The sequence below is a fragment of the Struthio camelus genome, chromosome 6 (genome assembly GCF_040807025.1).
Source record: "Struthio camelus isolate bStrCam1 chromosome 6, bStrCam1.hap1, whole genome shotgun sequence".
Taxonomy (NCBI): Eukaryota; Metazoa; Chordata; class Aves; order Struthioniformes; family Struthionidae; genus Struthio; species Struthio camelus.
Window position 1 is genome coordinate 46,553,218 of NC_090947.1, and position 27,320 is coordinate 46,580,537.

At 37.8% G+C, this 27,320-nt stretch overlaps 1 protein-coding gene across 12 annotated transcripts in view; it reads left to right on the forward strand.

Annotated features, from left to right (window-relative positions):
* TANC1 (tetratricopeptide repeat, ankyrin repeat and coiled-coil containing 1) overlaps nt 1-27,320 on the forward strand; it is a 114,208-nt gene that overhangs the window by 72,228 nt on the left and 14,660 nt on the right. For 11 of the 12 annotated variants that reach the window (XM_068949468.1, XM_068949474.1, XM_068949470.1 and 8 more), the window contains 12 exons: nt 5,319-5,576; nt 8,488-8,613; nt 9,738-10,019; nt 10,972-11,120; nt 12,512-12,743; nt 13,488-13,654; nt 15,634-16,241; nt 18,060-18,168; nt 18,401-18,523; nt 20,929-21,165; nt 21,808-21,993; nt 25,619-25,697. In XM_068949468.1, the coding sequence (XP_068805569.1) occupies nt 5,319-5,576; nt 8,488-8,613; nt 9,738-10,019; nt 10,972-11,120; nt 12,512-12,743; nt 13,488-13,654; nt 15,634-16,241; nt 18,060-18,168; nt 18,401-18,523; nt 20,929-21,165; nt 21,808-21,993; nt 25,619-25,697 (2,556 nt within the window). The remainder of the gene's footprint in view (nt 1-5,318; nt 5,577-8,487; nt 8,614-9,737; nt 10,020-10,971; nt 11,121-12,511; nt 12,744-13,487; nt 13,655-15,633; nt 16,242-18,059; nt 18,169-18,400; nt 18,524-20,928; nt 21,166-21,807; nt 21,994-25,618; nt 25,698-27,320) is intronic. The other variant, XM_068949475.1, reaches the window with a different exon arrangement.

Consider the following 27,320-nt stretch of genomic DNA (forward strand, 5'->3'; position numbering starts at 1 on the left):
CAGAAGATGCATTTCTTATACATATACTAAAGTCTTGGAATAAATACATTTACAGTATTGATAACATATATTTCATCTGAGTCCATAGAAGCAGCTGTTGTTTTGGGTTGGGGTGGGTTTCTTCTCTCCTCCCGGAAAGGCAGTCTGGAGCTCCATTCTTTTAACCTTTTAAAAAGTCTGTTCTTGAGGGAGACCTTCCTTTCCCTCAAGTGAACAAATGTAGATACTGATACAAATCTGTACTACCCGTGCTTTGCAAGCTTGAAATATTCTTTGAATACACATTTTAAATGAGCTCAGAGCTAGCTTCATGTTTGTTTGAAACAGCAGAATTGTCATGACAACTGTGTCATCCATTGTGTATAACCTTGTAAGGAGTAATACTTGAAGAGAAGATTTTTGAATCTGGTGAGAAAAGTTACTTATTGAATTGATGAAAAAGAGGGAGTTTCAAAAATATAAGAAACAAGAAAAGAAGGCCCTTAGAGAGACAGAGAGAGAGAAGAAATGAGGGATGGTGAAGTTGTGAAGAGTATGAATCTGAGGGCAGGAGCAGAAGAAAAGAGAGAAGATACTGGTGCAGAGAAACACGGTGTAGTTCCTTCAATGGAGTACACGTGGCTCATGATCTTGGGACCTTTGTGAAAATGATCTGCCTCTGTTCTGTTGAGCTGTAGCTCATGTCTTTAAATGCAGGGAAGAATGTAACCAACTCTCTGGGTATCTGCTCAGAAAGCATTAGGTTCAGGTCTAGACTTGATCCATACATAGCACGTTAGAGAAGATAAAAAGGAGCCTGAACTGAAACTAAATTAACACGCCTCAAAAATGTAGTTGCTTAATTCCTTACAGACTGTACTGTTCTCTGGAAAGGGATGCTCCTGAGAAAGGAAATAAGGGGCACCTCTCTGATAAATTACTCTTATTTTTGTTTTTAATTTACAGACACATCTAATTGTGCGCTCAGATTTGTTAATCATAGTAAATGTGTATTTTAAATCGTGTTTAGCAAGCGAATCTTTTATAATATCTTTGGCAGAGTGCATCCAACCATGAAAATAGCTTGTTCTTTCCTGCTACTTGCCTCGGGTTCCATTGCATTTCTGTTCCCACTACGTTTTCTGGGCGAGCAGGCTCTTTGATGGGAAATCTCTTTTCACTCTCCTTCTCTCATTTATTTATTTATTTATTTGCTGGTTCAGGCATCTGCTAGTCCTCTGATGCTTTACTCCTGTAGTTGAATTCTTCTTTGTTTCTATTGAGTTTGACATAATAGAAGTGGAGGCAGATTTTCATCTTCAGCAATGAGCTAAGTAGGGGAAAAGCCTGGGCTCCTGGCCAAAATGTAAGCTTTTCTGGAGACTTGCTGCAATTTCAGTATGGAAATCTTGAGCGGCAAACTTTCCTGATGCTACATTTCAATCCAGGAGGAGTGCTAGTTTGAAAGTACTGCAGGAAGAGCCAGATTTTTTTTGACACAACTATAATAATTCAGTAAATTTGTCTACAGAAGTTCAGTCTAAGCTGTTTGCAAAGGTTAATGGAGTGCCTGAAAAGCTTTTTCCTGTGCTGCCTCTAAAACGTATGTCGTCTTATTGGCATTTCTGAGAATCCAAGGTCTTGGCTTTAAGCATCAGCTCTTAAATTTCTTTGAACACGATGCTGAGGGAGGAAAAAGCTAGGCTGTATGAGTACCTCGTTGCCTTGCAAGTCTGAAGCCGCAATGCAGTGGCTGTGCGAGAGGAGCTTCACTGGACCTGACCAGCCTCAGAGTGCCAAGGAGCAGTCCGTGCTTTTGCGTTGTGTGAAAGGTCTAGTATGGAGGGCTGTCTGCTTTTTAATGACTTTATCGATCCAGTGTAGAATTATCACAAATAAACATTTAGCATTTAAAATTTTAGCCTTAGGAGGACCCAAAGTTCAGACAGATATTATTTGAACTAGCATTGTTTTTTTTCCTGATGCCCTTTCATCCAATTTTGTATTTTCCTTTGTTGTATACGTTTACGTATAAACTAGCAGTTGTAATGAAATACTTTGTTTTAGAAGTTGGTTCACATTAAAAGTCCCAGAACTGTGTAATTTGATAATCTTCAACTAATGCTTGTTGTGTTTTGATATTAGTCCATTTTCTTTCCTCTTTTTAACCCACCTAACAAACCGTAACAGGGAAAATCAAACAGCGTCCCTTTCCCCCAACTTATCAAGCTTTTTTTTTTTTTTCTTTTCTGTTTTATTTCCCTTCATCAACTGAAGTACTTGTGGCTGGGCTGTTTTTTGAATTACTTCATTTCTGGTCTAGATGTAGCCTTCTTCCAAGATGATGTTGAGTGACTAGGTTTCTATCATACCGATATGCTGTTCTCATTAATTTAGATGAACTTGCAAGTGTTCATTTATTTTGTGAAAATTTAATGTAAGTATTGAAAGTATTTTAAGTAAAGCTTAGAGTAATGTGATTATTAAAAATACAGCAAGCAGTATACATCTGCAAAGTATTCTTACTGAAGCACATCAGAGAATTTTCTCAAATATCAGTAAAGTAGGTCTCTAAGGAGTACAAGCTCTTTACTCCTTCAGATATTGTAGAAGGCACTATTAACGACAGTTATGAGGAGCTAAATGTTCTTATAACCACAGCCCACCAAACTGGAATAGTCAGAGCACTCTAGATAATGCAGTTAGGGTTGGTACAGCTTTCACCAAGCAATTCACTGCAGCGCTAGTGTTCACACACCGCTGCTGTCCTGTAATGCAGCATCAAAAAGCACCTGGGTGCTCCTTAATGCCTTATAGATAAGGATTGGTCTAGCTGTATATTGCTTAGTTTGTGACATCTATTTTTTCATAACAAAAGACGGTAGCACAGCTTCCTGCCAGAAAGTCTCACATAGTATTGAGAAACTAATTGTAAATGTCTTCTGTTTTGTTTATAATGACTTCAGAAGCGAATAAAACCTTTATTTGAGCGTATGGTTTGCTATATACCATACTACACTAAAATACTTTAACAATTTTAGATTATGTTAAACATACTAATAATTTAAATTTTGTTCATATACTGTACTGGGTCTGATCAAACGTGCAGCCAGCCTTGTATGCTGTTCCTGACAGTGAAATGTAGTAAGTACTTAGGAAAGGAATGTAAAAACGGTGCTCACGTATCCTGATACCCTTTTCACTGTATACTATAATTTGAACAATTGCTGGGAAATATTTAAATCTTAGGGATGTCAGTTCTGAGTCTTCCTTAAAACATAGCATAATGCAGCTGCTTTTCTCGTAACTAGAGCAATTTTTTCATGTGAATTTTTTACAGAACAAAAACTGATTAGCAAAGGAACTGGGTGGTGCCTTTTGCTATTGTATCTTTGTAGACAACCAAGCTATAGTTTGTGGAAAGGATGTTGTAAAGCTGCCCATGCTGGTTCTGGTGGAAGGACATGGGAAAGCATCAGAACTCTACCTCTGCTGAAACTTTCTTTGAGAGGACGGTTGTTGCTAGTTTGGGGGGCTGTTTGTTGCCACTCTTTCTGTAACTCCCTAATATCAAGGGAACAGCGGCGTAGGGTAAGTTGACCTGTTTGTTGTCGTTGAAGGCTTGGAAACAGTGATATGGACCTACTTCAGAGAGGCAGGTTATTCAGAAAACTTTCCCCTTCCTCCTGAGATTGTTTCCATAAACTATCTGCGCAATAAAATAGAGGGCTACAAATATTTTGTGCAGTTTTGTCAAGCGTGAGCAACCTTTAGAAAAACAAACACTGAACATAACAACTAGGAATTTTGTACGGTATTTTAGTGGTCTAACCTAATCTAACGTGCAGTAAGTATGTCAGAGAAACATTTATGGACATCTTGAAATAACTATGAGCAAGAAAGGATACAAGCTGGTGAAACAGAACGTAATGACGTACTTGCTTCATCTCGGGGAGGGGGGGAGACGGAACTGACTCTCTTAGTGGCCTTAGCATATGTAGTTATCAGCATGCAGTGTCCCTCCTCGCCCCTGAAATGCTAGCTTAACTGACCTTAAGAGTTTTCCTCGGTCCTGAGTTTCAGTGTGTGTAGAAATAAAATGTTTACTAATCTGAAATTTCAGGAGTAGAGGTAAAACCTTTTTCTTTAAATCGAGTTTGCATTCCTACAATGGCTAGCTTTGTTTTCGGAAGGTATCAGGGAAGTTAGTGAATTAATTTGGTGTATAGATTTTTCATTTCTGCTTTGTATTCCCAGATAAAGCACTTGAGCACATATATAAGTTAACACCTGCTGTTTTGGTCCCCCCCCCTCCCCTTTTCTTTCCACCCCCCATTTCTCCTCTTCCAGCAACTGTTTTTCTGCTTGAAGTCCCCCAGAGCATTTTTAGCTTATACTTGACCAGGGCTGAGGCTGCAGGTAAGATTAGCGTATTCCATCTTTTATGTCAGGTTAGTAGTCCTATAGGTGAAATACCCTTTGTGTGAGCTGTTGGTCTTTTAGCAAACAGTTTCAGGGTCTAGCACAGCATAACTCCTGTTTGGCAAAGACAGCAGTGCTGTAGAACAGATAACCCCGGTTGCTGGAAGCAGTATATCAAGATTAGTTTGCCAGATGTATGAGAGAGCAGGCTAATTGCCATACTAATGTGCCTAAGCTACCTTTGTTCCATGAGCTAAATCTCTTAACAGCGTTGCATTTTATTTTGTATGCTGCACAGTATACAGGATGTTTGGTCACAAATAGGGTTGGTGCAAGCCTGCCAACTTTGGAAGAGCTGTGAGAATTTTTTTCAAAGGATTTAATTTGAATTCTTTTTACAAAATATATATCTTTAAAAATGTGAATGATCCAGAATATATATTTATATTTTATTATTACTTTAGATGCTATTTATATGTCTTATTTAATGAGCTTTTGTTAATAGCTCCATGTTTCTCAGCTGGTTTGAAAATTTGCAAGATGTGTTATAGAGCTTTAATTCTTAAAAGACATTGGGACATGTTTTGGTGAAGTAGTAGATCCTTCATATAAAACCAGAATTTTTTTTTTTTTCTTCAGCACGAATTACATAGGTCTAAAGACGTAACAGGATTCTTCAGAACATGTATTTCCTTGACTGCTTTCTCAGGTTTTTTTCCTGATTCGAGAAACGGTGTTGTTTGGCTTTTTTAGATAAAATAATATTCTTCAAATTTAACAAAGTGTCCTATGAATAACTACTTGAATATTATCTGTGGGCTTGAAAAGCCACGTGAATGTGAAAACTATGATGCATCTTAACACGAGCAGGCCCTTGTCCCTCTGAAGTATACTTTAGAATTACTTTCCTTTTTCAGCAACCATAACAAGTTCATCAGAAAATGATGATCGCAGTGGATCCAGTTTGGAGTGGAGTAAGGATGGGAGTCTCAGAGCTGGAACACAGCAGGGGGCTATTCATGATCGAAGAACAGATAATTGTTCACCAGTTGCAGAAGAGGAAACAGTTGGATCTGCTGAGAATTTGCCAAAAGAAGTATCTACAGGAGAGGGTCCTGTTCCCTATACTCAAAGTTGTAGCTCTTTAATAATGCCTCGTCCAAACTCTGTTGCAGGTAAAGTCGTGAGATAGAAAAAGGGATGTTCTTAATGATATGACATTTCTGCTGAAGCTTTCTTTTAAGTCTGTGTTGTTGGTATGAAAGTATTTTTACAGTACAAAAAAAAAAAAAGAAGCGTAGATTGAATAGATGCATATTATATAAATTATTTAAAATTGTTACGTAGAGGGCTTTTATCATGAGTTTTAATAGGTATTGGTTAGATCAGGACTTCTGAGACATTTTAATATCCACCAATCATTTCAGAACTGTATCTGGTGCCAGCTAACTCCTTGAGTTGGTTGCTTTTGTGTATGTTTGCGTTTGCTAGATCTGTAAATCTTTCTAACACTAAGACCGAAATCGTACTCTGATTCCTGTTGAACAAGGCAAACGTAGTTTTGTTTTTAAAGAATTACCTGAAACTTTGCCTTCTAGTTCAACCATCCCATTCAGGAAATGCATTTCCATTACTTTTTGTTAGTGTTGTAACAGATGAATCTCTGGAAAAGCACTTTTGACTTGAGTGTTAGAACAGCCCACTGAATTCTAACTGTACCACGAGATTCGCTTGCCTAAATGTAACCCTGTGAACCAATGATCTGATATATTGCACCCATGCTTCTGAACACCCTATATGTGACAATAGATTTAGTTGACTAAAAGTTTAGAATTAAAAAAATTGATCAAGACAGAATGAAGAAAACCTCGCATTTCTGAGGTTAGGGTGCAGACGTCAATGATTCCTGTAGAGAGAATTTTTAAGTTCTGACAATACCACTTTGAATTATGAACCTGTAGTGTGTTATAGATTGTAATAGGAGCACTATTTTTGTTTATTCAACTTCATGGCACAAACACTACAGTATGACAGTGTGTGCTGAGAGAAGACAGTGGAATTTGCATAGCCTCTCACCTTCCCATATCATGTAGAGGTGAAAGAAAAAGATTCATTGCAATCCTCTTAATCCCTGTAGGAATCATCTTAGCAGGTAGTATTTACATGGTCAGAAGATGATGTAACCTGTAATGTCTGAAATACGGGGCAAGCCCTGTGCACGCTGGGGACAGGTACCCTTCCTAAGTCTTGGAAGCTGCTGACAGTACGAAGAGCTGAAGTTTATGCTAAAATATGTTACAAGAGTCTGAGGATTCCTTATCTTGCTTCAACTGCAGAAGAAGGGCAATTTGTAGCAACTTTGTGTAGCCTCCATCTCTGAGGCTAGGGAAGCATTAATATTTGTGGAGTGCAGAGCCCAACCCGGACTTCTTTGAATCTGCCTGCCCTGGTAGTGTCACCAAATGCATGAAGCAGCCTGCCTGTGGGGCAGCCCCAGATAAGTCTTTTGGGAAGAGGAGTAGAGAGGGCTGGAGGTTTGAGTTAGTTCTCCTACCACCACCTCCCTGGCTGCAGGGGGTCGAGGGAGGGAGGGAGGGTTGGTTTTCTGCCTACTTCTTACCTCTCTTCATGCCCCCCATACATTAATCTTGTTGAAATAAATATCCAAAATAATTCAAACCCAAGAACTTACGTAAACATGTTGCTTCATGAAGTTAGACTTTTCTTTCAAAAGACGGTATTATATATTTGGAGATTTTATTTTGAATTTTACCCAAAGTTACCTCTTTCTTTCTTTCTGCAGTGTAATTACTGCAGAGTTTTTCAGATGAAAGATTTTTGGATTTGATACCAATTTAAACACTGCTTTAGTTAATGTGAATATTCATTCTGTTTATTTTTGGTGAAAAAGTATACCTATCTGATATAACTTGGCAAGTCTGCTCTTTGGTTTTTTAGCTTTTCTTTGTATCTATTATTTTGGTGTAGAAGTTGAAGAAAAAGAAGAAAAAATGTTATGCATTATTTTGCAGCATTCAAGGGGAAAAAAAAAAAAGTAACTATTTTCTCATAATGAGTCTACCAGCAACTAATATCTGAACCTCTGCCTAACACTTCTGACCTTGCTGATAGGGTTAGGGTTGTTCCCATAGTAAAAAGGAAACTGTATTAACATGAATACTGTTTACCATGTGAGGCGGTTAAGGCAGACATGCATGCCTTCTGAGTGGGGAAAAATCTAATGAAATCTTTAATGAACTTGATTAGAAAGCGTTTTGTAAAGGTTATAACGTCAGTGACTTGGACTGCTGCTCTAGGTGGCTTTGAAAGTGAGACACACAGACTTGCTACCATTCCCATTCTCAGAGTGACATTGTACTGTAGAAACGTTGTGTTTTAATTGGAGGACATTGTGAGAAGGTATTTTAAATGAGGGCTGTTGTGAGAACAACTACTGTTGCTGATGGTTTCTCATCAGGAGCTTTTGTGTGGTTTAGAACTGTGTTTGTCTATGCAGAGGAACATGTAAAGACTTAGTTAATGCAATGATTGTTAATGTCTTGGATGTGGTGGAATAATACATACAGTGTCTAGTACAATACATAACAGTGGTAGTCTAACTGCAAAATTTATATTTCCAGCAACTCCAATGAAATCAAGGCAAAGATTCATATAGTTCTTTTGCAGTGTTTCTGCATGGAAATACTGAAATTTTACTAAATAAAATTGTAGTGTCTCACTCTTTTTGGCTTCTCTCCACAAATTTTAGTGTCATTTTGAATTGTGATGGTAATATTTTACATTAAATACATATGTATTATATATACAGTATAATACATAATAAAAACGGAAAAGAAGCACATCTGACTAGGGGAGACAGTGGTATTTTAATAAAGAGTGTCTATTCAAAATAGTCTACCTCCATAGAGGGAAACTGCTAGCATCATGAAAAAAAGGCAGGAGATACAATTGGCTAGAAAAACTTATCTATAAAATCCTATGCTGAAAACAAAAATGTAGTAAATAAGAATAGTTTTTTTTATTTATGCTGAGAGAAAAATAAACTTCAATTCTCTAATACCCTAGCAACAAGTTCAACCAAACTGGAAGATTTGAGTTATTTGGATGGACAAAGAAATGCTCCTTTACGTACTTCAATTCGCTTACCTTGGCACAACACTGCTGGGGGAAGAGTGCAACAGGAAATTAAAGGTATATATTTTTACATCTGCATCTGTCTTGGCACAGTCACGCTTTTCTGCAGTAGTTTTGTAATGTGGATGTTCCGAAATCTTTGTAAACACCCCCATCCCACAACATATTTTAAGTATAATCTGTTAATAGCACAGAAGATATGCTTCTGACAGATTAGTCAACATGTCTGAAAATGGGATGCTTGCTCACACTTTTTTCTGCATAGCGCTGTGGCTTAGAAATTGCTTGAATGGCTTTTTATAATATATCAGTATATTGTTTATCTAACTAATGCATGTCTGACCAGTGCAGGGTACTTTATGTGAATATCCAAAGGGAAGTTGTGTACTATTTCAGTATTTAGAAACTGTCCTGAAAATTTCCTTGATTGCCAAGTTTTATTATCTGTGACATTTAGATAAGTGTTCTGCGACTTAAGAAATACTACCCTGTATTAATCTTCAGAGAGTGTCATTCAGATTTTGATTTAGAAAGAAAACTGATTTAATACCGTTAGACTTGTTTATGAGTAACATATGTTTCAGTGTTTCTGATCTTTGAACCTCAAAATAGCAGATTTATGTTAAATGAAAGAGAGGTATGCAAGTTTTTATGTTCTTGACTAACTTAGTCAACCGCAGGTTCGGTTAATTGACCAATAACAATTAAAAGCAGAAAAAGGTAAGCAACCTCCTGGCAAAATAAGTCTTGAGAGCCTATATAGATTTTAAGTTGTCCTCTTTCGTTTACATGTTTTCATATTTGTTAATTATTGCTGAAACAGCATTTCTCTAACATTGGGTTTAATTAATGCATATTTTAGACTTCCAAATTTATAGAATTATTGACACATTTTTAAGAAAACTTCTGGATTCTGCAACTTACTAACTCAAGTTCAATCCTAAACCAAAACGATTCCTCAAATGATACTTGTAATTTATCTCAGATTCTAATTCACGCAGGAATGATGGAGGTGACCTGTGCTGAGCAAATCAGTTTTTTGTTGAGTAAAAGTCCTAAGAAGAAACCTGATTATTAACGGGATTAACAAGGTTGTTGAATGATTGATCTTCTGAAATAGTGCTGTTTTATTGCGTGTCTAGTTTCTTCCAATAAACTTTTCCCCCACTGCCACTTCTCAGGTCGTTTCATCCCGTATAAGCCTCAAGACATTTTGCTGAAGCCATTATTGTTTGAAGTGCCAAGCATAACAACGGACTCTGTGTTTGTCGGAAGAGAATGGCTGTTTCAAGTGATTGAGGAAAAGCTGAAGAATACAGATCTGGCAGAGAACAGGGGAGCAGTTATTACCGGAAATGTGGGATTTGGGAAGACTGCTATTATTTCACGGCTGGTGGCACTTAGCTGCCATGGAAGTCGCATGAGGCAAATAGCTTCACATAGTCCTAATTCATCCCCTAAAAGTATGTTCCTCTTCTGAATTGTTGTTTGAGTTGTTGTACTGATAACAAGAGTCAGAATGTTGTTTGCTTTTCAGACATAAGTTAGTAGGGCCTCATGAACTCCTCCACAGGCATTTGCCAAGGAAATGGCAATTTGGGGAGGTTTCCTTGCCTCCCCAAGGAAAGGAAACTGTTGAAATTGTGTGCTTTGTCAAATACCTTCCATTAAATATACCACGATCTCAGCCCCTCAAAAAAGAAAGTAAAATGGGAACACTGTGAAGTCTCTTCCTCTTGTCATGCAGTGCTTACCCTGAACTCTGTGGGCAATGTGACTGCAGAAGCTTGTTCTCCTATCAGCTTGTTTGGAAGGAGAGAAATGACATGTGTGTTCCCCACTGTATACCACGCATTTCCCATAGAATTTGGGTAGAGGCAAGAATCAAGCTATGGAGAAACCAATTCTGTCATCTTAAGCCCTCCACTAAGATGCATAGGGTTCTGTCACTTGGCTAATCCAGCGCCTCCATTAATTGGAGGGAGGGTATGACTGTCATTACTAGTACTTCCACTACTGACGCTTCAAATATGTGGTCGGTGACCTGAAGATAAACCCGTCAGTAATAGCAACCTATTGATATTTTCCAGCAGTTCAGTCACATAATATCTATTGGTTCATGAGAGTCATGGAATATGTATATAATTTTCATAAGGAAACTCTTCACATCACCACGGTTTTGCTTTCAGTGATTTTATAGACTCGGTGAAGAAGTTAGATGAACTACTTTAAAACTGTAAAGTTGCCAATATGTGCTTGCATATTGGTCAGACTAGCTACAGAATTTTTTTAATATTATTGCTCAGTTTTCATTTTTATTCTAACAGTAAAGATATTCCATGACGTTTTCCTATAAAACGTAGTTTATTATCAGCAAATTTGATCTTTTTTCTGTTTATTCCCTTTCCAAAATAGGTGGTGACTCCTGTCAGGAGATTCCCCTAAGTCAGTTACCCCCATCCGCTCCTCCAAGCGGAACCAATACAATGAAGAACCTGAATTGTCCTGGTAGTCCTGAACACCAAAATCAAACAGGTGATTCGGTGAGACGTCTTGCTTCAAAGGTGAATTTTCTGCTCGTTGATGGCCTTTTCCTCTTTCAGTGCGTTAGAAAACCTCAAACTTGGGAGACGGTCTGCTTTGTACAGTCTTGCGGGTATACCAGTAGTCAGTGGTGGGAAAATAGGCAGCAAGCTTGGACACTTCTAAAAGATGTGCAAGTTTCACAGCTAGTCAGATTTTTCCTATCTTTCAAGTTATATCTTGAATTCTGCTTGGCCTTAGAAAGGTACGTATTTGGGGGGGTGACGTTTTTGCTTTCACTGCTGCCTTTTTTTTTCCCTCTTTGAGAAGCTGATTACGGTGGCTCTGTTTCTATAGGTTAAAAACATCCTTTCGTTCTATATGAGTATGAGAAGGTTGGGATCCTTTACTTGTAAAAAGGCCTTTTGTTCTAATGAGGTAGATGGTCAGTATACCTTCCAAAAGCAAAATGCTGAAAGAAAAATAAAATAGAATATTTGTGTATAATGCATCTATATTTGCTGAATGAAGATTCTGGGTAGATGAAACAGTGCATGTTAATGTCTACTGCAGAAGTTGTGTCTGAGTGTAGTCTTTGTATTTTCCATACTCTGTTTGTCTAAAGGTAAGTCATTAAAAATTATTTCTGCATTGTATTATTGTGCTAGGATTTTTTTTTCACCTAAGTGGAAAAAACATTAATGTCTAAATTCCATGCTTTATGCGAATAGTTGTGGGGAAAACATGGGGTTATTATTGCTGTCTTTAAAGTAACATGTATATTTGGAACAATGCTATGAAAGCCACTGACATGCCAACTTTGTGTATACCGTGAACACTGCTTTTTCTTTGTGGTTTGCTTTGCACAGAAATACATTATATTCTGCTTTCAAATAATATATATCTCTGCAATGATCAGAATAAAGCCAGTTGTCCTTTTACTGTCCATTTGCTCTGTGAGAATGTCCTCAATGTCTCTCTGTCATTCGCTCTTGCCTAATGATGATCAAATTAGTTCTGAGATCTTTACAGTGTGTGATACAATGTCATTAAATTGTGGTTGCTTAGTAGAGCCTAAGTTATTTTCCTTGTACCTACCTAGTTTCTTTGCTGTTACCCTCTGTATCCAAGTAGCAGGGACTCAAATGACTGCATTTTCCTGCCTGCATCTGATACCTTGATTTCTTTTCCTCCTTCCAGGCTCTACAGGGTTGAAGTCTATTTCCCTGTCCTCCTTTCTGTGCGTTTACACCTCCGATACAGGCCATCTGTCACAGATTATGGAGTTGGTTAACTATTCTAACACAGAAAAATATTTTGGAGTTGAAAGAAGTTTAGTAACGCTTTGTTATAATTGGACTAAGTAGCAACCATCTGAATATTTATTGGGTCTCTCCTCCCCCCCCCCCCTTTTTTTTTTTTAATTCTCCAGGTTGTTGCTTATCACTACTGTCAAGCTGACAACACATATACGTGTCTTGTCCCAGAATTTGTGCACAGTATTGCAGCTCTACTTTGTCGTTCAACTCAATTAACAGCATACAGAGATCTTCTAATAAAAGAGCCTCACCTACAAAACATGCTTAGCCTGAGGTCTTGTGTCCAAGATCCAGCAGCAGCTTTTAAAAGGGGAGTGCTGGAACCACTTTCAAACCTCAGGAAAGGTAGGTCAAGCAGGAAGCAATTCAGAAACTTCAGGCAAACTGCTACTAAAAGTCAAAAAATCTAGGTACGTGTGTTTTAATGCTCTAAGAAAAGCAAGTGAAGTAGAATGCCTCTAGAGAAGGGATTCTTTTATTTTGGTTGTTCATTATAACAATGATGGTTTTCAAACAGAGGTTTAATGTTTTTAAATAAAATTCTATAAAATGTATGAAGGATTATGGAAACTTCACTATTACTTTTTTGCCAGAAAGCTCAAAGATAACTCTGTGACTTGAAGTTAAGGCTGACACATTTTGCATTGAAAGATTTTGTTTTCACATGCTTTTGACTTTTGTCATGCCTTTTTTTTTTTTTTTTTGAAATTTTCTGTGCCTTTTTAAATCAGTAGTGAAATGGATACATAGTAATTGTGATCAAAAACACTGTGATTGCTAACACTTTTTAGCACTCTGTAGCAGTGTTGTTTTATAATTGTGAGATCTAGAAAACAAAGCTATTAAATGTTTTCATTGTTTGAACAGCATTATTAAGTATAAAGAGTAGATTGGTTTAAGTAGTAGTAGTACTGTTTTTCAGTTGTTTAAATGTTTAATCTCTTGAATACTGCCAAAATATGATAAAATGTATTACTGTGCATATAGGTATCTTTGTTTTCTTCCTTGATTTTCAAAATTTGGGGATAAAAATGTCATTTCATAGGAAAATTTGTAACTTTCTTTTCCCTTTTCATTTCCTTTTTTTAGAGCAGAAAATTCCTGAGGAAGAATATATAATTTTGATAGATGGTTTAAATGATGCTGAATTTCATAAACCTGATTATGGTGATACACTTTCTTCATTTATCACAAACATAATTTTTAAATTTCCTCCCTGGCTGAAGCTTATTGTGACTGTAAGAACTAACTTTCAGGTAAAAACACCTTTTAGCTTGTTTTCTTCCCCTCAAAGACAGTGATCTTTCATCTAACCTGCTGCAGCTAGGTTATTGTAAAAAAAAAATACTCTTGAGAGGAGTTCAGTCATGACTTTTTTTTTTTTTTTCCCTCTCTCCTTATACTTTATTGCATGTTTCTTTACACAGAGGGTAAGTATGATATTGGAGGCTTTTTTTATTATCGTTTTCTGGAGTATGCTAGTGTAATTAATAATACAAGAAGTGATGGAACTAGAGTATGTTTAATTGGTTTCCAAGAGAGAAATGAGAAAATGAATGAGCTGAAGATAAGTCAGAGACCCGTAGTGGTCTTGCCTCCAACTTTTATTTGTTGGAGCATATATCTGCTAGTGTTAGGCTTTGGGTTTTCACGTCTTAGGAAGGGATAGCTATGGGAGATTGATGAAATTGATTCCTGGCCTCAGTACCATTGGCCTCTGTCTATCTTCATCCAGTTTCCCCTTTCGAAAAAATCCAGCTCCCAAACTTCTAGTTAGAGTACTGTGTCAGAATTATGCAACTAGCAAATATTTACGGTAATCCCAAGACAGCTTTTTGCTGGGGAGTGAGAGTGCAGGGGGATGCCTGCTTCCCAGGAATACAGCATCCTGGGCTCCCTAAATTGGAGGGCTGAGGTGGGTGAGGGATCACCGTTCAGAATTCCAGTTTTTCTGCGCTGGCCAGCAAAATGCTGAGCACAGTTCTGCTTTGGTTTCCAACGCTAGTCAGGCTGTTTTAAGATAGGCGCACTTCAGTTTAAAAAAGAAAGTGTCACTGGTTATTAGTCTTTCATTGTACCTCTGAGATAACACCATTTATGTTTTGACAGTACTTGAGATACAGCCCTATGCTACCGCTCAGCCAGGCACCCGTCACTCGGAGAAGAAATGTTAAAAGACTTCATTCCTAGTCTCTAGGAACTGTTTCCTAAAGTAGTTCACGGTGTGTTTAGGCAGAAGTAGACAGATGCCTCTGAACTTGCTCTGTCTGTGCATCAAGCTAACGAGTTGCAAGACAGTGCTGTGAAGTCTGTTTAGCTGTGTTAGGGTACAGCCGTGCTTTAGCAAGCCCTTCTGAGAGTTTACTCTGTATCTGCCTTTTAGCCACTGGTGCTCTAAGCAGGTGACCGCATCAAAAGTTTAGCTCTCAACTAAATGTTGAATTTTAACAAGTGATTTCTGTAGTATGGATTGTGTTTCCTCTCTGGAGATGCGTGAGTGATCAAAATGTCCCACTAACCTGAAAGTTCAGCTTTTTAAATACATAATAGCTATTTTTAAGTGAAATAGAGTTTATTTTTGCATTTTTAAGGTGTTGAGAAGCTTGTTAAACTCTCCTGACAGACACCTCTGTGTAAGATGTTTCAGGTCTTTCAGCTCTTTATTTGTTTGCCGTAAAAACATGTTCAGATAAACGCGTTGAAGTGTCTGACTGCCAGAACTGGAACTTACCTTAAGCTAAACAGACCTGTGTATGTGGTGCTGGTATACTTCTGGTACGTTGCTACTGGAAGATGTAAGGATGAGGATAATTCTTTTTTCTCTTGATCATTTGTGATCTGTTTCTTAATGAAGGAAGTTACTTTCTCTCTTGCCTCTCTCCCTATCCCCTTGCCCCTCTCTTAAAAAAAGTCCCGTTTGGTAACTGTCTTCCACTCCCTTAAACTTGAAGCGATCCTTCGTATAGCTCATCCCCCTCAGTTCCCTTGCAAAGCTTCGTTAGTAAAATATCTGAGACCTTCCTATGAAAAATAATGCAATGCAGAAATACTGTTTCATCTGTTAGCAGGGGACATTGTTTGCAAAGCTACAGTAGAGCTGGCCAATTTATTTTTCATCTGTCTCATGCTGCTGCTTTTACAGAAGAAAAATACAGTAAAGACAGGTGGTGGAGCCTTCAGTGCTGGAATACTGTAATGCATGTGTGTGCTTTTTCTTTTTTCTCTGCCACCCCAGGAAGTAGCAAGTTCACTGCCCTTTGTCAGAATATCCCTGGACGATTTTCCAGACAACAAAGAAATTCATGACGACTTGAATGCTTATATTCAGTACAGGATTAATAACAGTCAAGAAATTATAAACAACATATCTTTAAATGGAAAAGCTGATGCAGCCATTATTGGGAAAGTGAGTAATCACCTGATCATGAGAAGCCTGGGATCTTATCTCTATTTGAAATTGACACTGGATCTTTTTCAAAAAGGTCACCTAGTGATCAAAAGCGCAAGCTACAAGGTAGTTCCAGTGTCCCTGTCAGAACTGTATTTACTTCAGTGCAACATGAAGTTCATGACAAACTCTGCTTTTGAGCGAGCCCTGCCAATTTTAAATGTGGCACTGGCATCCCTACATCCCATGACAGATGACCAGATTTTCCAAGCTATTAATGCAGGCCAAATAAACGGTGAACAACAATGGGAAGACTTCAGCCAGAGGATGGAGGCCCTCTCGTGTTTTCTGATCAAAAGACGTGACAAAACACGTATGTTCTGCCATCCTTCCTTCAGGGAATGGCTTGTTTGGAGAGCAGACGGTGAAAACACTGACTTCTTATGTGAGCCAAGGTAAATAAAACCTGCAGTAAATCATGCTCAAATGACTGCCATAATATTTTATGTAATTGTTTTCAAAAATTGGTGAGAGGAGAGAGTGATGTTGAAACACAAGCCTCGTAATTTTTCCAGGGGCAAATCTGTACATGTTTAGAGGTGGACTCGATGAGAAATATCAAAGGTTACGATAAATGATAGACTTTACAGAATTTGCATTTGACTTCAGTACCTTCGTGGGGAAATGAGTGTTATGTTGTTGTTCATATATCACAACTCTTGACATTTTCATGCAGTGACTCCTTTTGTATTTAGAGTGCAGGAATAGGAAGAAAAACAGATTATTTTGGCTCTTATTAAAATATTTAAACATTTCTTTCTGTAATTATATCACCAGGTGGCATTGTTTCAGTTTGTTGCTTCTTGCCTCCTTTGGGTTCAAGAGCATGAAGCAGTTAAACTGGAGATGGTAAAGAAAACAAAAGTAATTAAAAACCCTCTTCATTCAAGCCGTCATTGCACACGCACGTTCTGGCAGTCTGCATCTTCCATTTTGTTGAGTTCTGTGCAGGATTTCAGCTTGTTTTTACAAAATAATGTTGACTTTTAAAATTATCACAGACCCAAAACTTCTCTGAGCTGCAGAGTGGATTTAACAAGAAGAGTTCAGATAGTGCAGTCACTCACCTGTGAGGAGAATATCGGAGTTGCAGAGGTTTTAGCTCCTGCTTTCTCTCAGTGTTTCTAGCTGCACCTGGGCCCACTGCATGCGTGATGCAGGGTGCATGCCCTAACAGAAGGCAGAGAATAAGAATTTTAAGCTGTTCTTTATGAAAGTTTTGCCTAGATATTTCTGGGGATGGAGTGAGAAGTCTCCCCCCACCCCAGAACAGTCTAATTAGCATATGGTTAATGGTCCAGTAGTATGTACTCTAACTAACACATGGTATGTGGTAACCTTCTCTTCTCAAGGTTATTCCACTGTTTTCTGGAAAACTGACAGCTAACTAGTGTAGGTGTAGAATTACTAAATACACAGTCTAGCTCAAATTTTGAAGATACTCGATTTTTCCAGTTTTGCAAAACGATTGGGTTTTCTCTGAGGAAGCTGTAGTTTCTGACTGTGAGATGAAACAAGCACAGAAGGAGGAGGGTTGCACAAGTCGGTGTCCAGAGCTGCGTCAGATCTGACCGTGGCTTCCTGTGAGGCTACAGCAGAAATATTAGGAGTGTGTTTCGAACATGAAATGTGCCTTTTTTCTCTTTGCATTATTTCGTTCTGGAAATAATGTTGTTTAAACTTAATGGTTAACAAAAACAGAGAAGGCAACAACATAAACGGCTCTTGTTTCTTCACTAATAAACTGATGACAGCAACTGCAAACACTTCCAGATATCATGTGGAAAGTTTGCAGCAGTCATGATCTAGCTGGTTTAGATATCGTTTGGTTTCATGTTTGCCATCTGCAAACCACAGATCCTTGTTTGCTTCAGTGAAATTTCATGATTCAGGTAGAGACTTGAACACTTCTTTTAACAAGCAGCTGTTTTAAGTTTCTCAGGTCCCTATTCAATTCTTTTTAATAAGTGAACTTGCTATACTTAAAGAACACAGTTATTGTTGCCGCTGATGACTTCACTGGTGAAGGTTTGGCTAGCATTAGAAAATTTGCCTTTCATGATATTTGAACATCTTACAATTTATGTCCAGGTATAGGTATGTTTCAGTAGTCCAACCAAGACATCTGAGTGAATGTGACAAACTATATCAGGGTATTCACTGGAAGTGTAGTGATACATGCAGTTCTCTCTCAATCCTGTTCTTTTTACTAGGAACGGACACGCTCTACTGGCTTTCATGTTTTCTCGACAGGCGGGAAAGTTAAACCGCCAACAAACTATGGAGCTCGGTCATCATATACTTAAGGCTCACATTTTTAAGGTAAAGCTGGCAGCTTAGTAGGAGTTTTATAATCTCTATATATGGAGGTGTCTTAGAGATCCTCATCAGAGTTGCTTTAATAATTTATCAGAAGCTTATGCAGAACACCTGAAATTGTTACCAGTGCTAACAAACCAAATTATAGCTTCTCTTTATGCTGATGACATAAAGATGTAAATATTTTTTTGTAATCAAAAAACAGAGAGATTTCCTGTTGTATCGTTTCTGTTAGGGTCTCAGTAAAAGGACTGGAATTTCTTCCAGTCATCTTCAAGCCTTGTGGATTGGGTATAGTACTGATGGACTGTCTGCAGCCCTTGCTTCTCTGAGAAACATATATACACCCAATGTGAAGGTAAGTAAATAAGCATTCGTGTGCAATCAGTGCTCCATCTGCCACTGCTGCTACAAACCTGTTACTGAACCTTGGAATCACTTTTAACAAAAATCTGTCCAGCTATTAAGATCACTGTAAATGTAACTTAAAAGAACATTACAATAAGTCATCCAGAGCTGTACTACAAATATTATTTAACTGTTACAGTAGAAGAGGAAGTACTGGATTGTTGTCTGCAGAGATGCAGTACTCTGTAAGAGAATCAGTAACTTCCTTCCTCCGCATTCCTGAATAGACATTTGGAATATGGATGATATTACTCAACAGGTGACAAATACTTTTTGGTAGATTACATTTCAGATCCCTCTTTTTTGACAGTATGTTGTAAATCAGTTGTTCTGCAGCTGAATGAATTCTTTTGGTATTGCTGCCTCCTTGAGGTTTTTACACTGTATTGGATCACTTCACTTTTTTGGTAATCAGAGACAGGCAATTTTTCCATCCATTGCTCTTTGATCTCTTTTTGTACTACTTTCAAAATGTAATGGTGAAGATTACTAGATATTCAGATCAACTTAAGTAAGCACACTTTAGGCTAGTCATACTTATCTCAAAGAGTGCCCCAGAAAAGTCAGGGGAAGCTTTGTGATTCACTTAACGTGGCAAATGCTGCGTCAGCTGTACTTGTCTGAGTTTTGAAAGCTGAGAGATAGATAAGCACGTTTTTTAGGACCTGTACCTCGCTCACGGTTAAACTGGAAGATTTAAATATAAACAGTTTACATGAAGGAATAGTTAAGTCTGAGCATTTCCAGGTTCTCCTTTCTGTTTTTGACTTTAGACTTCTCCAGAGGTAAATGGAAGCGCTGCATCTGTAAAATGAGCATGATTGTTGAAAGTGCCTTTTTTTCGTGTAGTGTCAGTTGAGAGCTATTAAGTTAGTGCAAAGTATTAAATAACGCAGAATCAGCGTAAGAAGGTGTTAAAAATAACATCTCTTATACGTGTGGAGAGCCTACTGAATGTATATATGCTTAATGTTCAGAACGTATATATGCTACGTGATAGAAGTAGAAACGTTTCTCTATCGAAAGATAATCCTTCTGATAACTGAAGTTTTTATGGTGTAGGTGATTTCATTTTTGTTTGATCCTTGTGATAATCTGCATTTATTTTCATTCTGAAACGCTCACTGCAGGATCAGTTAAATGCCGTGTCAGTAAACATAGCAAAACCTCTGCTTTCCTAAGAAATCATGTAAATTATTTGTGGAATCATGGTGTCCTAACATTATTAATTGGCTTTTATTTATCTAGAGCCTCTTAGAGTAAAACTTGCATGTATCACAGTAATTTAAATTATGCATATAATTAAGAGGCTTCTTCTGGTTTATGATCAGAGATAGAGTGTTATTTTGAGGTTAGTATAGTTTGTGAAGCCTGAGTACAAAAGTCAGTTTATTCATCAGTAGTTGTTAATTTCAGCAAAAAGCAAGTGATGTAGCAGACACATAGATGACAAAATTTAGCTGCAGCATAAAGCAAAGAACATTGAAACTACAAAGCCTTTAAATAAATACTAGACAAAATTCATGTGTTAAAAAAATAAATGCCTTTGCAGGTAAGTTTAAATATTTTTCCTTTAATGGTAATCCCTTCACACGAGGTTTTAAACAGGTAAGGGCATAAAACCCAGTATTTGGGGGGGGGGGGGGAAGCATCTATAACTGAGCTCCTTTTGGTGTACTCGCACTCTGTTGCATAGATGACTGCATTGACAAATTTCAGGAGATCAAAGGTACCACCTGGTTTGCTGAGCAGAGCTCAGTCATATTTTCTTGTATGCAGAAATACTATGTGAATTCTAAAACGGAAAAACTCTGAGAGTAAGAAGATTAAAAAATACAAATGCCAGGATCCCTGGATTATGGGTAGGGAAATTTGAGTTGGAAGTTGCAATTTTAGCCACTTGCTAAGCCTTTCAACTGGAAATTTGCTTTCACACATGCACGCAGGCAGAGTAATATTTTTTTGTGCTTTTTTGTGTGGTTTTTTATGTGCAGTCTGGTTCTGTATTAATGGAGTCTGTTACGTAAATCTGCAGAATAGTAGTAAATAACATAGCTGCAAAAATCATACTGTTGTAACAGATTTTGAAATTGTGATGAGAGAGGACTAGTGAGTTTGGGGGGAGAGGTAGGCCTTATGTTAATAAGACACAGTTTAGTAGTATAATGGTTTTCTAACAGATGATTTCTAAACTTTTCTAAACTGTTGCTATCTATGTGATAAAGTCAGTGTCTACCAATAGTGTCTGCATCAAAATTGGAGAGTAACATAGAAGGACCTGAATCAAGATGTCAGTGTTGGTTCATAAATTAGGACAAACACGGAAAAAACTGTTTTGTTTAATTTAAACTTTAGGTGAGTCGTCTGCTGATCTTGGCAGGAGCAAATGTAAATTACAGGACAGAAGTACTAAATAATGCTCCAGTTCTGTGTGTTCAGTCGCACCTTGGACATGAAGAAGTGGTCACTCTTTTACTAGAATTTGGAGCTGCTATTGATGGGACCTCAGAAAATGGAATGACCCCACTTAGTTATGCAGCAGCTGCTGGTCACATGAACATAGTTTCACTGCTGTGCAAAAAGGGTGCAAAGGTAAGTTGAGGCGCAAAGATTGCAATGCTTGCAGCCAAAAATGTGAATGCCTAAGAAAGTTGTTACTGATTACATAATTACATTCTTACACAATTAACGCACAGAGACTTTTGGGGATTAAAACAAAGTTTAGAACGTATCTTGACTTCCATGACGAGTTGTCCCTCTGATCGCGTACGTGCTTAATTTTGTATGCATAAGTAATTCCTGTAAAGTTAATGGGACTCTGCACCTACCAGATGTTGAAATCTTTGCACTACTGTTGCTCAGAAATCCAAGTGTGAAATACCAACATTTATCATCAAAATGTAGTCGGAGATGCTGCAAGTGTTGCCACGGCAGTGGGCAAGAGGAGTACAAGGTAGCGTTCGGAAAGGCTAACTTTGCCTAGTGCTCCATTCAGAAGGGGTTTCACAGCAGTAGTTTGTAAATGCTTTCCAAGTAAATTTACTCCATCACCTTTCCGTGGTTTGAGGTGAGACTGACCACCCGATAGTTCCCTAGATCTTTCTTCTTGCACTTCTTGAAGACAGGGGTGTCATTGGCTTTTTTCCAGTCTTCAGGAGCCTCTCCCAATTGCCATGACATTTCACTAGACTGTTTTTTTTAATAAACTCTGAACATTTTTCTTTTCCAATGCAGGCTGACTGCCTAGACAAGAAAGGCCAATGTGCTTTAGTCCATAGTGCGTTGAGAGGGCACCGTGATATCCTTGAATACTTTCTCAATGTTGTTTGGGTAACTCCTTCCCAAGAACAAAATTCACTGAGAAAATGCCAGGTGCTGCAGCAAGCACTGACAGCAGCATCCAGTATGGGACACTGTCAGGTAGGTTGGTAGATGGGATCTTTCAAATTGTTTGCGTTTGTCAGAATCGTACAACAGGGTTTGTAGTTATTTATAAAAGAGGTATGGAAAGCAAAACTACTGAAGCTTTGGATGTTTTTAATAGGATGCATTCTTAGCAGCTGATTTAGATACTATAGCCGGTAAAATGACTTGCTTCCAGATTTTGTCTGTATTTTTCTATCTACCTTCTCCTCAATGTTCTTGAAGTTTTACTAAATCTGTAGTGGCGATAACAATATTCAGTGTAAATGAACTAACCTAGTATTTTATCCAGAAACTTATTGCACCTTAGCTAGAATCTGTGCGTGTGTGTGTGTGTGATTGATTTAAGAAATAAAAGTGTACAGTGAAAGAATGAGATTGTTTCACCATGCAACTTCACATATAAAGTGTATAAATAATAAAGTGTGTGTGCGTATATGTAAGTAATAATATGTGTAATATTTATATAAAGTATATAGGAAGTGTTTTTATATATTATGTATACGTACTTTATATATAAAGTAATAAAGTGTATAAAACATGTAATGTGTTACACGTTTCTCATACAAGCTTAGCTGTTTGCCCTGGCACACAAGTCTGGTTACAGACGTAAGCTTTCCAAATTTTTCCTCAGCTCAAGAACTGAGTACAATTTAGATCTAGAAATCCACGGTCTTGCAGCCAGTAGAGACCACAGGACTCCTCTGGGGCAATGGCTTACTTTGTGTTTGGACAATGTGGTGTTTAATCTGGATAGCTCAGTTAATCGATAGCAAAGAAGTTGTAGTAACACAGCTTCGGCATGGACTGCAGAAATTTCATGGACCTAGGTTTATCTGCAGGAGCTGATACCAGTGTTGTTACTGCTCTTATGCTGTTGGTGTTGCCGTTCGTGTAGATGAACACAGTTTAGATAAGCAGACACATGCCTCCGTTGCCACTGTTCTCATGTTGTAGATCTAGGCTAACCTGCACGAAGCTGCCTAGGAAGCTGACGTCGTCGTTAGTCTGCCTCGCCACCTTCAGAGGCTGCGAAACTGTTCTAAGACTTCGTGCAGCTGTGGTTTTTTTTCTATTTAGGCCAACTTTAATAACTTTTCTATTAACAGAGTTGCACTGATTAAGCTGAAGGTAGTTTCTACACTGATTTTTAGCTCAGCACATTGAGATGTCCGTGTGGACATTTTAAAATCAAGTTTAGCTTGATTTTTTTTCTCAAGTTCCTCATCAATTTTTTTGCTTAATGTCATTCTGCTTGATCTAGTGGTTTACATGGGATTACCATAGATAGGGTTTGAAAGAAAAATTTTTATCATTTGGTTTTGTACAATTTAAAAAAGCACAGACTAGATTATTACTGTAATTTATGGGGGATTTGTCTTTTGCTTCAGTGGAATGATACAGCAATAAGTTATGCATGGATTTGCTGCATTCTTTGCAGAGGATGGATGGTATTCAGTGAATGAAACTGATTCTAACAAAGAATATTTGTACTTTTCCATCATTATGAGGCCTTTTACCAGCTACGCTGCACACCATTAAAAACCTGCCTTAGATCAGTATATCTTTTCTGTAGGCTTCTCTAAGGCAGCGAGTACCATAAAACGAGAGCGCTATGAAAGCACTGAATTTACTTGCTCTAGCAAGCCTGATAAATAGTATTGTCTTCATCCGGTAAATAAGAGACTTGAGAAACAAAAGTTGCTGGAGCTCACTTGGTAGGTCACTGGAAGAGGGAGAAGAAAACTCAACTCTCAGCGACTCTCAACTCTCTTTACTGCCTCAAACAGAGGACAGATCTTTCCATGGTTTCCTGTATTGTGGACTCCTCTTCACCTTAGTAATGAAAGAGTGTGAGGAAGAACTAGGATTTCTCTTGAGGATAAAGTAGTGTAGGATCATAATTAGTATATTTTTATTATATTGTAAATATACTTACTTTACATTTGAATATCTAAAAATTGTCTCTTCTCAAATAAGTGAAATCTAGGGCTACTTCACAGACATTATTTTTAGCATCTGACACCTCAGGGTTTTTTTGAAATGTTAATATTGCTTAAGGTAGGAAGTTTGTGTGTGTTTGTAATGATGGCAAACATTTCTTTTTACTTCATACATATTCAGTATTATTTAATAATAGGAAGACTAAAAGTAAACATATATTAAATACTGAGATTCTTTAGATATGTAGCTAATATTGGTCTGTCTTCCATTCATTAGGAAAATAAGACCATGAGAAAAAAGTAATCAGTAAATAAAAATACACAAATAAAGATCACACTGGGCTGATGGAATTTCACATGAATATATCGTAAGTGATGTGCCAAAGCAGGAAACACGGTCTCTCCAGTGAAAACATTTCTGTATTAACTATTCTTTAAATCTAATTTTATTTTAAAATTTTTGTTACAAGATTAGGATTCTGATCTCGAAGTTGTTTACATGATTCAAACAGAACTGTCTATGTGCGATTAATTTATCATATGATTTGATTAATTTATCGTAGGATCTAAGAGTATCACACAAAGTCGATTTGAGGATTCTGAACTGTGATTCACTGGTACTACTGCAAAAATTCCTTCCCTCTAGTAAAATTTCTTATTGCCGTCCACTGACGAATGTGAAAGCAACCAACTCATCAACATCCCCAAAGCAGATCGTATTAATCATAAATACTTCTTTGTTTACCCCAAAATTTCTCTTTTCTCTTTTTTTTTAAAGCAAAATGAAGCTTAATTTTAGGAAAAAAAAGGCTTGTGTCTTTCATTAGTTTTCATTAGTAAATTATATTCCAGCATTCTCAATTGTCCCATTTTCTCCACAGTCTATACAGTGCCTCTCAGGCTGCTACACTTTTTTCTCTCCTACCTTTACTCTTTCCTTCAGCATCCGAAACTTTGGTTAGTGTGAGGCCACTCCCTTAGCTGCTTGCTGCAGTCTCAGTTAAGTCTGTCCCCCATTAGAAAGTTGTTTAAGGTAGCCTTCAGAGAAGGTTTTAATTTAACATTCTTGCACTAGCTGGTGGTTAGAGAACGTAGCTTTTTTTAATACGATAAAAAATAAAATGCAATACTTTCACAACTAGTCTTAAGGTTAAAAGTTAGCATTTAACAAAGTATGCTCGGATCCTTCTGTGAAGAAGTTTTGAGGAACAGTTAAGGTATAAACAGCATTTAGAAAAAAACATATGACTCTCCATTTCACAAGACGTATTCTAATGTAACTTTTTTCATTTTAGCTAAAATGGAATTTCTTGTGTCCTCACTAAACTTATTTTTATTTTTGGCAGTGTTGGCCTTGACTGTGCTGGCATATTTAGGTCACGCTGGAGCTCATTAAATGATAACGTCAAACACCTTGAATCAATTAACAGAAGTGTACTGGCCTTATTTTAAACCGTTTTTAATAACATTCCCATATCTTTAAGTTATATCCCAAATTATGCTGATCTTGCTTTGATGGATTAAGGACAAAACCAGTTCTTTGATTCATGTGCATTAGGACAGAAGCACTCCCGATTGTTTTAAAAATTTTAAATGCTTTAACTGTTGCTCTATATTGCTCGTGACAGCTTGGTGCGTGTGGGGGTGACTCATTAAACCTGCTAACTGTTCTTTTACAGGTGGTTTGTTACCTCTTGGCAAATGAAAAGGAACATGACATTGACATCAACGACACTGATGCGTTGTGGGGAGAAACGGGTATTTTCTTCCTCTTATTTTCTCTAATGAGAATTGCTAATCATTTAGTAGTACGAGTTTTATATTTTGAATTTTTTATTTAATTTTCTATGATAATATGATGAAAGTAATAGGAATATACCTGATTTAATAATAAAATCCATCAGTATGCAGCTTATAAGCAATATAGGTTTGTAAAAATTTATTAAACCTACTCACCTGACAGATTGGAAAGAATTATATAAAAATCAGTATTAATAAAGGGCTTTCTAATTAAATTGCAGATTGTTGTAAATTGTAGTGCCTCAGGTTTCACTGCAGAACTTCTTGATATTATGCATCTGAGGACTTTTTAAACCTCTTTTGTTTGAAGGAGAGGCAAGGCAATTGCCTAGTTTGTTTTAGTTAGGCAGTGGATGTAAAACACGTTTCCAAGCATGGCAAGTGCCAGATTCATTTGTTTATTTATTTATTTTAAGCGACACAGTAAACTGTGCAGCCTGCAGCTGGAAAGCTCCTATGTTTTATTGTAGGAGTAGCATCTTAATTTCATTTGAACAGTTGAGATGTGCGTGGACAGGCAGGAAAACAGTCTCATTTTATTTTATTTTATTTTTTTGAGTAGCCTTTTCCCGTACTCGGGACGCAAGCGTTCATCATTCCTATGCGTATACAGAGCTATGCTCGCTCTTTGTTGCAAATGTGAAATCCAGTGAATTCCAAAAAAACGTACATCTGTTTCTTCAGGTTGCTCTAAACTCAGCCGTATGTAGTGTTTTCTTTTCAAAGTTTTATATGCAGATTCTCGCTTAACGAGTGGGGGGGGATCTCTGCCCAGGAAGTTGGTGCTGCCTCATGCAGCCCTAACCCGTAAGGGAGGCCTGAATTCACAGAGCTGTGAGCAGTTCCCTGTGGCGCTCTGTGCTCTCTGGCATGCACAGCAGTAAGTGGTGGGCGAAGAAAACGTGAAGAGGGAGTGAAGATAGCTACAGGATTAGCGTGACCTGCAGTATCACTCTTCCGTTACTGAGTATCTAAGGCTTCCGTGCGAAAGATGCTAGTTTATCTGCTGGTGGAACCTCTGTGTTTTTGTGTGACTGCGTGAGCCTCTCTTCACAGTGCGCTGAATGGGCCGCTAGCATCCGCTTTATAAGCGGGACCACGCTGATACTCCTTGCCGAGGTGGCAGGGAAGGCGCACCTAGTAACGTAGGGTGGCGGAGATGAAAGGAGGATTTGATGGGGTGGTGGTAAAACCAGAAGCACGCGGCAGATGGAAGGAGGAGCAGTGCGTTTTGTGAGTGCCCGTTTTAAAATGGGAAAATTCATCAAACACGGGAAAACATGGAATGACCTTAAAGGTACCTTCAGCATCTATTTGTATTACTTGTTATCTGCAGTGGTTTCTGCTCATTATGAAGGCTGTTTCAATAGTATTTTATGTTGCAAGTTTTTCAGAGGAGAAGACAGTCAGAGATCATAGTTTCTGTTCCCAGTATTTTATTACACTGTTATAGCTGAAGGCTGTGTCTGAATGCAGTACAGCTTCAAGGCAAGTCATATAGTAAATTAAAGCAATGTAAGCACATAGCAAAACCAGGTAATGCACGAAATGAGAGGAGGTAGGGGGTGACAAAATTTTAAG